The sequence below is a fragment of the Mauremys reevesii genome, linkage group 9 (assembly GCF_016161935.1).
Source record: "Mauremys reevesii isolate NIE-2019 linkage group 9, ASM1616193v1, whole genome shotgun sequence".
NCBI classification, from domain to species: domain Eukaryota; kingdom Metazoa; phylum Chordata; order Testudines; family Geoemydidae; genus Mauremys; species Mauremys reevesii.
Window position 1 is genome coordinate 102,709,262 of NC_052631.1, and position 10,363 is coordinate 102,719,624.

The 10,363-nt window shown below is 63.1% G+C and overlaps 2 protein-coding genes across 3 annotated transcripts; both read right to left on the reverse strand.

The window, feature by feature from the left end:
• Positions 1 to 2,504: 2,504 nt before the first annotated feature.
• On the reverse strand, positions 2,505 to 7,728 carry C9HXorf65 (chromosome 9 CXorf65 homolog). Of its 2 annotated transcripts, XM_039489193.1 has the most exons (6): positions 7,634 to 7,693; positions 6,993 to 7,079; positions 5,783 to 5,917; positions 5,278 to 5,346; positions 3,315 to 3,436; positions 2,505 to 2,662 (listed from the first exon to the last, which is right to left on the reverse strand). In XM_039489193.1, the coding sequence occupies exons 1-6, from the start codon at positions 7,680 to 7,682 to the stop codon at positions 2,537 to 2,539; spliced, it is 588 nt and encodes a 195-aa protein (XP_039345127.1). In that variant the 5' UTR covers positions 7,683 to 7,693; the 3' UTR covers positions 2,505 to 2,536. The 2 variants fall into 2 exon arrangements, with proteins under 2 accessions (XP_039345127.1, XP_039345128.1); XM_039489194.1 differs by lacking the exon at positions 6,993 to 7,079 and having other exon boundaries at positions 7,634 to 7,728.
• An 871-nt stretch (positions 7,729 to 8,599) lies between these two features.
• LOC120371397 (extensin-like) lies at positions 8,600 to 10,297 on the reverse strand (the record flags this gene model as incomplete). Its single annotated transcript, XM_039487076.1, has 1 exon — positions 8,600 to 10,297. A coding segment is annotated over exon 1 (1,665 nt), but the record flags the coding sequence as incomplete, so codon positions are not given.
• Between the last annotated feature and the right edge of the window lie 66 nt (positions 10,298 to 10,363).

Sequence of the window (10,363 nt, forward strand, 5' to 3'; positions counted from 1 at the left end):
CTTTACAAGCAGGGTTCTGGTGGCCCTGGGCTCTGGTTCCATCTCTGGGCAGTGGGAGCAGAACTCTGCTTGCAGACCCCTCCATGCACTTACTGCCTTCCCTTGTTCATGTTTCCTGGGCTGGGGGACCTGAAGGCTTGGGGATGGGGGAGGCTAGGGGCACCCTCCGGGCTATGGCAGGTCTTGGGGGGAATCCCACTGCCTGATGCACCTCTGGCATTGACTATGCCTCATCTTTGCACCTTCCCTTTTCTCAGCGCCCCCTGATTGATATGGGCCCTGCAGCTCTGTCAATGATGAGGACTCCCTGCAGTAAACTGAGCGGTGGTGCCTTCAGCAGATGTGCCTGCCTGTTGGGTGATAGGCAACGCTAGGCTTGCCTTCCAGCAGCCTGGCCGGGAGATGGCCTGGCATTCAGCGCTGGACAGAAAGGGCAGTGGTCGGGGGCTGGACCTCCCTGCTGGGGAGCATTTGGATGCCTGCCTGCCTGCCTGCCTAGTTTTCTGATGGGAGAAGGGAGCGGAGCTCATCCGAGATTCCTGTTTCCTGCCTGCAAGTCCCAGCTTCCCCATGTTAGCCACCTCAGGGAAACCCTGCCGAGGTATTGCAAGAAACCCCTGGAGTGCCTGGGTCGAGTGCCAGGCTCCTGGCAGAAGGTAGGAGTCCCAGCTAGTCAGTCACTAGCATCAGGTGCTCCATTCTGTGTACTGGCTGCTCCTGGCTGGCAAGGACCAGCCCCCCTCAATGCTTCATCAGGCAGACACGGTGCCAGGTGCCAGACTGTCAGCCTCTCGTATGCAATGATGTAATGGTGATGATTGGAGACAGTCCCTGCATTTTCAGCTGGCTGTGGGGCGATACCTCTGCCCTGCTATGCCACTGTTCCCTGCTGTCCGTCAGTGAGGGTGAGGAAGCCCCTTTGCAGAGCTCTGTGGGGTCTTGTGTGCAGAAGCACTAGAGCAGTGAAGGAGATGTGCACAGGGCCGGTGCAAGGATGTTTTGCGCCCTAGGTGAAACTTCCACCTTGCGCCCTCCCCCGCCCCGTGCCCCCACCCTGAGATGCCCCCCCCCGCAGCTCTCCCCCTCCACCCTGAGACGCGCCCCCATGGCAGCTCCCCCGCTCCTCCCTGAGGCGCCCCTTGCAGCAGCTCCCCACCTCCCACCCTGAGGCACCCTCCCCCCACTCCAGCTCACCCTTGCTCCGCACACGAGCACAAGCACCCCGAGCACGCCGTGGCTGCTTCACTTCTCCCGCCTCCCAGGCTTGTGGCGCCTATGCTGATTGGCACTGCAAGCCTGGGAGGTGGGAGAAATGAAGCAGCTCGCTCCTGCCCCGCCTCCACCCCGAGCATGCCATGGCTGCTTCACTTCTGCTGCCTCCCAGGCTTGCGGCACCAATCAGCTTAGGCGCCGCAAGCTTGGGAGGCAGGAGAAGTGAAGCGGCCACGGCGTGCTCGGAGAGGAGGCAAGGCAGGGGTGAGCTGGGGCGGGGAGTTCCCCTGCATGCTGCCCCCCCCCGCTTACTTGCTGCAGGCTGCCCTCCCTGCGCTCCCCTGCCCCAGCTCTCTCTGCCTAAATGCTGGAGGCGACCGGGGCGACCAAAGATCCGGCCGCCGCGGTTGCTGCCGAAATGGCGCCCCCCAAATGCCAGCGCCCTAGGCAACTGCCTCGGTCGCCTAAATGGTTGCACCAGCCCTGGATGTGCAGGGCCAGCGGTGATTGCTATCAGGTATTTCTAATGGCCAGAAGACACTAGATGGGGAGGGCTCTGAGTTATGACCGAGAATTCGTTCCCAGGTTCCTGGCTGCTGGGCCTCACCCACATGCCCAGGGTTGAGCTGATCACCATTTCTCCCCAGAGACTCAAGGGAGGAAGGGGGGTTGCACTTTCCACTCCAGTGTGGGGCACGGGCCACTTGCTGGTTTGAACTGGTGTAAGTGGCAGAGTCTGTAACTTTTAACTCTGATGTCAGTAACTCAGCCAGAGGTTATGGGTCTGTTACGGGAGTGGGTGGGGAAGGTCTGTGGCCTGCGATGTGCAGGTCAGACTAGATGATCACGCTGGTCCCTTCTGGCCCGAAAGTCTGAGAGATGATATGGACCGGGCCTTCCGGCCCAGTGACCCCCTCCCCAGGCTGGCTGCTTCCTTTGGAGGTTCTGAGCTGCTGCCTAGGGGCCCCTCTGGTCTGCGCAGAACCACCAATCAGGAGGCTCCCTGGTGACATCAGCCTTAAAAATAAGGAATTGTCTCAAAATGTGAAATGGGCCGGACAGAAAATAGTGGCGAAATGCTGCTCCTCTCCCTTCAGCCATGGGTGCCCAGCCTCGACTCTCCTGGGACCCAGGGCACAGCGTGGAGCTGCCTGAAGGCCTCCCTGCATGCGCTTGGAGGGTGCAGCCTGATGGGCCAGGCTGGATTCCCAGGGCCTGGGGCAGGCCGGCAGGCAGGACTGAGCCGGATTCCCCAGGCCCCTCTGAATCTCAGTGAATCCCAGAGCCTCTGCAAGGAAAGTGCCACCACGCTTTTATTTCAGCCTCAGCGATGTTTCTCCTTCTTGCTGGCCTCTGGTTTGATTTTGGGGGATGGACCTGCTTTTCGTGGGGCACCCTCTTCGTCGGCAGCTCCAGCTGCCCCCGGACCAGGCCTCCCCATGAGCTTTCCCTGGACAGAGAAGGCAGGTGGGGTTATGGGGAGAGAATTTGGAAGTAGTGTTGTCTGCAGTGCTGGGGCTGCCCCCGCCCCCCAGGGCTGCAGGCCCTGACTGCTGTGCAAGACGCAGGATGTTCTGCAGCCTGGAGAATGGGAGAGATGCTAGATGGGAGCCTGGAGCACGTGGGGGGGGGGATCTGCAGCAGAAGAGGACACTGGTCCAACCTCCCTACCCTGTGACTGACCTCTCCAGTGTGGCTTGCAGGGTTTCTGGGGTGAGTGAACTGCGCCTGACTGAGCTGTGGACCCCAAACATGAGCCCTAATCTGACCCATCTCCCCACCTCCCCGAGAAGCAGCTGGGTAGGGAATGCTCTGCACTGCCCCCTTCCAGGAGCCTGGGATTCAAAGGAAGCATGAGCCAGCAGGGTCCTGCCCCCCGGGCAGGCTTGAGGCGAGGCTTTTGGGCTAGGGGCGTTCTGGGTGGGAGCATGGGAGGGCAAAAGGGAAGCTAGTGTCCCTGGCTTTTGTTCCCCACCCTGACTCTGGGAGTCCCTGAGCTTCTGGACACTCCCTCCTTTCCCCCCCCCCGCACAGACACTTCCCCAGAGACCAGAGCCAGGGAGTGGGCAGCCAGCAGAGCAGGCCGGGGGCATGGAGCTCACTGAGATCTGGGAGGGCACAATGGAAATCAGCGACTCCATGGTCTGCATCTTCTTCCCGTCCTGGGCCTTCAGCAGCTTGAGGCGGCTCTTTTCCAGAAACTCGCACTGAGTGCGCAAGGCATCTGCGGAGAGGGGACGGGCGGGCGGGGCTCAAAGGAATGGCATCTCTCTGGCCGCAGGGGGCCTAGCCTCTCTGACCAGGCGAGCCCCCTTCCTCCCCGGGCCCCTGCAGCGCGGGCACTGGCTAGCGGGACTGTGGCTAGGGCAGGTTGCCCAGGTGAGGTGGAGGCAGATTCTCAAATGCAGCCTGTAAATTAGCAGCAGGCCCCAAACCGCAGGTGTTTGGGGTGGGCAGTTCTGGGAGCTCACGTCTTGTACCCCAAAGTCTTTGCTTGGTGCATGCAGCTGGAGGCCAGGACCCCGCTTGAGCATGTGTGCAGCTCCCAGTGTTTGGGGGAATAAAGGGGGTTGAAGCCCAGAAGGTGCTTTAGCTTCATGGTGGGAGAAGGGGCAGGCCCAGTCTGGAAACCTTTGTCATAACAGGCCTGGCAAAAATCAGTGGGCTAAGAATGCTGGTTCCTCCGCTGCTGGGCCTGGCACCACCCTCGGGCACAGCAGCACTGGCTGCTCTGGCCTTGCCGACATGCAGCTTGTGCCAGGGCAGCTCCACCACCAGCCCCCTCGCTAGGACATTTGAGGAGCCCAGCCGGTAGGTGGCTGGAGCTGGCTGCTGTGGGCTGGCAATCCCCTGATGTGCCCGTGGGAGGCGGGTGCACAGGTGGGTTCCTGGAGCCCACACTGTTGCTTGTTGCGGTTCCCCGGAGGTTTCGTTCAGATCCTAGCCCCCTCCACTGGGATGCAGTGGGCAGACAGGAATGAGGGCAAGGCCTCCCCCACAGGTGCTGCAGAGCCAGGGGCCAAGCCGTGCTCCCCACGTCCCCCTAGCATGGCTCTGGAAGTGTTCCCACCTCCCAGTCAGGCGGGCAGGGAGCGGGCATGGCCGAGGGAGACCTGGCAGGGGGCTGGGAGCCCTGGGCACGTGGCAGGGTGGGGGCAGGCCTGCTCGTGCTGGGTTTGCTTGATGACTCTTTTGACCTTGGCAGTGAATCCAGCTGGCTCGGACCCCCTGGTCATGGGCTCAGCTAATGCAGCTTGTGGGATGAGTCTGCCAGAACCAGGCCACGGAGCCTGTGCCAAGGGCCTGCCCCCGGGAGCTGCAGCGGGGCCTGGGCCAGGCCCAGGTGAGCTGCGCTCTGTGTGGCTTGTTCCTTCTTGGCTGAACATTAAGGACCCTGCCCCATGTGAGCTGGTCTGTGGCGGGGAGCGTGGCTGGGGCCAGCCCCCTGGAGTCACAGCCCATCATGGCATTAGTTCCTGGCAGACCCGTCCAGGAGCTGGCTTAGCAATGCCAGCCTGGCCCAGCCTGTCTCAGGGAGCCGCCCAGCAATGGCATGATGCTGTCAAGGAAAGTAGAGGCTTGAAATCAGGAGATGCTTCCTCGTGGAGACCGGTGCTGCTGCAGGGGTATCTGTCAAGGCAAAGGGGGAGCCCCGGCCAGGGGCCATTTATACCCGGACTGGACAAAGCCCTGAATGGGCACCAGGGGCCAGGCCCAGGGCCCCATTGCTGTGACACCAGGAACACCTCGGTAGCTGCCTGCTGTGGGGAGCCCTGCGCGCTGCCAGACCCTGTAGCGGCTGCGGCTCCTTCCCTGAGATCTGGGCTTTGATAACCCTGTTCCAGCAGCGGCCACCACGTGAGCGCATCTGAGGAAGAGGCGCCATCCTCACCAATAATGCCCCAGTGCTGCACCTCCCTCCGTCCCTGCTCTGCACCTCCCAGGCTGCATCTTGCCACGCCTCACGACTGCCGGGGTGATGTGCAGCCAAGTCCTTTCTGCAGCTCCCCTGCCTTGGCCTCTGTGGGCCACCCTGAGCAGGGGCAGGGAGCAGCCGGCACCTACCCAGCAGCTCTGGCTCAGGGTCCTTGAGGATTGGGGTGAAGGCGCGATAGGCGTTTTCCTGTTTGGTCCCTGCAAGAAGGAATCCTCAGCATCAGGTCACGGGTGGAGAAGGTGCCATGGGCTGGTGTTGCCTGCTCCCCTCGCCCCTCAGGGCAGCAGCAGAGGCCGTCTGTGCTCTGCCCAGGCGCTGGGCTGGCAGGGCAGGGCAGGGCAGGGAGTCCTGGGCCGATGGGGGTGGGGTGAGGCTGGGGAGGATGTTGGCGTGAAGCCTGCTCAGCACTAGTACCTCTGGTTGTGGGCATCAGATTCCTGCTCTGGGCCCTTGGGGGTGGGGCAGATGGCATGAGGAGTCCCCCCAGCAGAGACTGGGCCTCGCTTTGCATAGAGGGGGATAACTGTCTCCCCCCCAGCCTCTGCCCACCCCCTCCCGGGCCAGCTGAGGTGCTAGGGCTTCAGTGGGGAGGGGCTGTGCTGCTGGGGGCTGCAGGGCGCCCTGGGAAGGCACCTGGGGCTCCACGCTCCACCCGGCACACGTAATAGGTTCCTCGGGGCGAGAGGAACTTGCTGGCGCTGTCGCTGGGGAGCTTGACCAGGAAGAGCAGCTTGAGGGTGCCCTGTTCGTCGCACAGGTCGATGGCTTCTGGAAGACACCACAAGTCCTGGGAATGAATTGTGCTCCCCCCTGTGCTCCCCCCATCCTCCCCACAGCACAGCCCACGGCGCTGACACCGGGACCTGCCTGCCGCCGAGCTCGCTGGGGCATTCACTTTCCAAATACAGTCTGTGAGGCTGGGCAGTGCCAAGCCCTCTGCTAGGCCTGCTCCCGCGCCCACCGCGCTGCAGAGATGGGAATCCCGGCTGCCCTGCAGCCCACTGGGGCACTTCACTGGCCAGACACCCCTTCCCCCGCATGCTGCAGAATGCTCCCCTGCCTCCCACTCCCAGCTGGTGTCCAGCCATGCAGCTCTCCCCCTCGCACCAGCCTGCCTGCCTCACCTGCAGCCCCGGCCTCACATCTCTGCTGCTAGCCCACCCCCACAGTCAGTCCTGTCGCCTTTGCCCCGCCAGGCCTGCCCCTGCTGAGCCAGCCTCTGCACAGTGCCCATGGCACCTGTGAGCCCCTCATCAAAACCGCCGCCTCAGTGGCTTTGTGCTTCATGCCCCCGGCTCTAGCTCTGTGCCACGCCGGCTTGGAGCCCAGCCCCCTCCTGCTTGGCCGGTCAGATGTGGGGATGGTGCCACCTTGGGAGGGCATCGCGTGGGCTGCTGCCTGACCCCCTCACCCACAGCCCTCTGGACCCATTAGACTCTGCTGTTGTCGGCAGGGTATTCCTCTCCTCCTCTCCACAGTGTCTGAGTGCCTCTGCTGCATGACTCCCCCACGCTCCACTGCATGTGTCCTGCCCAGCATGGCGCCCACCCCTTGGCATCTGACATGACTATGCTCACCAGCACACCTGTGGGCAGTGCCCTGTCCCCTGGGTCTTGCGCAGAGCTCTCCCCTGGTGGCTCCTGTGGGCTCCCTCCTGGGCCACCTGCTGCTCGTATGCGCTGCCATTACCCAGCGCCAGCTTGCACCCCCCCAGCATGTGCCATGGGCCCAGAGCCGTGCGCTCTGGCTCACTAGGCTGGGGCTGCGGGTCTGCCCGTGCTGCCAGCCCACTCTCTGTCTCTGGCGGGGTCCCGGCGCAGGCCTGGCAGGTCGGGGTTCTCACCTGTTCTCCGGAGCCCCACCTTGCTCCTCAGGTAGTGCAGCAGCAGGAGGACAGAGCAGCAGGTGTTAGCCAGAAACTGCTGGTTCTCTGGAAGGGACGAGGCAGTGCCTGACCCAGGGCTGGGCACGGCCTCAGGGCTATGCCCTGGGGGAAATGATGCTGCAGGTGGGAGCTATCTGCAGGCTGCTGCCCCCGCCTCGCTAGGCCCGTCCATGTGCTGGGGCGAGAGCATGACTCCCAGTGCCCAGCAGCACTAGCCAGTGCAGGGCTCACCAGCCAAACCCCCCATGGGCTCAGACTGAGCGTGGGGAATGCCCCAGTGCCCATGGTGTGGCCACGCCAGCCCAGCCAGCGGCTCTGGAGCTGCCCTCTTGGTGAGCTGGCACCTGGGAACTGTCTCTTAGCCCAGGGCAAGCAGTGCCCTGCGGTGCTCCTGCCGCCCTGGCTTGCAAGGCTGGGGTGGATCCTTTGGGGCTCTGGAAGCCCAAGAGAGAACCCCAGCGGAGAACTTGGGCCTACCCCCCTGCAGAGCTAACCGGAGTCCTGCCCCCTCACCCCACCCCACCCCCACCCACCCTCCCAGTGAAGGCTGCAGCACATCCAGCACCTTCTCCCAGCCAGCGCCCAGCATGGGGCCTCACCTCCGTGTTTGACACAGATGAACATCGTAGTGCCTAGGCCCAGCTGCATGAGGCCAGTGGTGGGCTGCAGGGCGCCCCCCCCCCCTCACATGACCTGCAGCAGGGCTATTGTGAAGTCAGCCGCAGACAGAAAGGCCTGGCTACCGGGGCGGGCACGGGGGGAGACAGCTTGATGGCCTGGGCTGGGGATGCTGACAGGTGGGCCTCTGGCAAGAGGAGACGGTGAGGGCTTTGAGCTCAGCTGTGGGCCATCATCTTGGCAGTGTGGTGTACTGAGGATGGGGTTAGAATCGCAAGCGAGCGCTCTGCGAGCTTGTGCCGGGTGTTCCTGGGCCTGCTGGCAGACTGGGGCTCTGCAAGGAAGCCTGCATGCTGTGTGTCAGTTTGCAGCCAGCCAGCCTAGAACCAGGTGGGTGGCGTTGTGCCTCTGCCTACAGAGCAGCCTGCTTCGTCTCTCTCTCTGTTTTCAGGAGCTGCTGGGGGAGTGTTCTGCCAGCTGCACAGTAAAGTCAGGTGTCATTGTGCCCTTCCAACAAGTGTGTGTTTATGGTTTTATCTCACTTGACTGTGTGGGCCGTGACCAGCACAGGAAGCTCTTCGGTTCCTGGCAGCCCAGGGTAGGCAGTGACGTGAGTGCCTGCTGGGCCTTGGCCGCTCACCATGGTATACGTGGCTGGGTGACACTCCCAATGGGCCAATGGCAAAGCAGTGAGCAGAGGAGCCCGGCTCTGCGCGCAGCCCAGGAGGAGAGCGGGACACAGGTCAGACGCAGGGGAACAGGCCCAGCCAGAGGGATGCACAATGGATTCCAGCAGGCAAGTGAATGAATGCGGAGCCCCCACTCCAGGTGAGTAACTCCTGGGACCCCCGCATCCCAGCTCCACAAGGAGCCTCGGTGGGAGCGAGGGGCACTGGGGCAGAGGCAGGGGACGTGGGAGAGGCTGCAGAGTGGCTGGGTCGTGGGGGGATGAGGGGGTTCCAGGTACAGAATGCCCAGAGGAACAAACATGCTTGGGTGAGACTGTTTTTATTGAGCTGTAAAGCTGCTGCACAATCAGCAGCCAGAGAGCTGCTCTGGCAGGGCCCTGGTCGGCCCGGGCAGAACATGGGGAGCACTAGGGGCAGCAAGGCCCAGCCGGGCAAACGTTCAGGGCACGGCAGCCGCATGGCCAGGTGCCTTATGCTGGTGAGCTGCCTGGCGACTGGTGGGGAGGCAACGTGCACGGGGGGGGGGCACTGAAAGAATGCTGAGGGGAGCATCATGTATGTGGAAAGGGGTGTATGCTTGCAGATGGGGGTGGGGGGAGTGTTTGAGGCGCTGGGCAAGAGGTGCTGGGGTGGATGGGGGAGGGATACATGTGTGAGGATGGGGCGAGAGGTGCTGGGGTGGATGGGGGAGGGATACATGAGTGAGGATGGGCTGAGAGGTGCTGGGGTGGATGGGGGAGGGATACATGTGTGAGGATGGGGCGAGAGGTGCTGGGGTGGATGGGGGAGGGATACATGAGTGAGGATGAGGCGAGAGGTGCTGGGGTGGATGGGGGAGGGATACATGTGTGAGGATGGGGCGAGAGGTGCTGGGGTGGATGGGGGAGGGATACATGAGTGAGGATGGGGCGAGAGGTGCTGGGGTGGATGGGGGAGGGATACATGTGTGAGGATGGGCTGAGAGGTGCTGGGGTGGATGGGGGAGGGATACATGTGTGAGGATGGGGTGAGAGGTGCTGGCGTGAATGGGGGAGGGATACATGAGTGAGGATGGGCTGAGAGGTGCTGGGGTGGATGGGGGAGGGATACATGAGTGAGGATGGGCTGAGAGGTGCTGGGGTGGATGGGGGAGGGATACATGAGTGAGGATGGGGCGAGAGGTGCTGGGGTGGATGGGGGAGGGATACATGTGTGAGGATGGGGCGAGAGGTGCTGGGGTGGATGGGGGAGGGATACATGAGTGAGGATGGGGCGAGAGGTGCTGGGGTGGATGGGGGAGGGATACATGTGTGAGGATGGGGCGAGAGGTGCTGGGGTGGATGGGGGAGGGATACATGTGTGAGGATGGGGCGAGAGGTGCTGGGGTGGATGGGGGAGGGATACATGTGTGAGGATGGGGCGAGAGGTGCTGGGGTGGATGGGGAGGGATACATGAGTGAGGATGAGGCGAGAGGTGCTGGGGTGGTTGGGGGTGGGATACATGTGTGAGGATGGGGCGAGAGGTGCTGGGGTGGATGGGGGAGGGATACATGAGTGAGGATGGGGCGAGAGGTGCTGGGGTGGATGGGGGAGGGATACATGAGTGAGGATGGGGTGAGAGGTGCTGGGATGGATGGGGGAGGGATACATGAGTGAGGATGGGGCGAGAGGTGCTGGGGTGGATGGGGGAGGGATACATGAGTGAGGATGGGGCGAGAGGTGCTGGGATGGATGGGGGAGGGATACATGAGTGAGGATGGGGCGAGAGGTGCTGGGGTGGATGGGGGAGGGATACATGAGTGAGGATGAGGCGAGAGGTGCTGGGATGGAAGGGGGAGGGATACATGAGTGAGGATGGGGCGAGAGGTGCTGGGGTGGATGGGGGAGGGATACATGTGTGAGGATGGGGCGAGAGGTGCTGGGGTGGATGGGGGAGGGATACATGAGTGAGGATGGGGCGCGGGCTGGGCAGGAAGGGGGAGGGGTTCTGGGGAGGATGGGGGAGGCACTGGGGCAGGGGCACGGAGGGTGGGGGTGCAGTGT

What these genes read in the sequence shown, in the direction of transcription:
- C9HXorf65 (XM_039489193.1), bottom strand. Translation starts at nt 7,682, where the DNA reads ATGCAGCTGGGCCTAGGCACTACGATGTTCATCTGTGTCAAACACGGA. An exon ending in CATCTGTGTCAAACACGGAG is followed by an intron (nt 7,080 to 7,633) that starts GTGAGGCCCCAT and finishes CGTCCCTTCCAG; the next exon opens with AGAACCAGCAGTTTCTGGCT. An exon ending in TTGTGCCCTCCCAGATCTCA is followed by an intron (nt 2,663 to 3,314) that starts GTGAGCTCCATG and finishes TTCTCTGTCCAG; the next exon opens with GGAAAGCTCATGGGGAGGCC.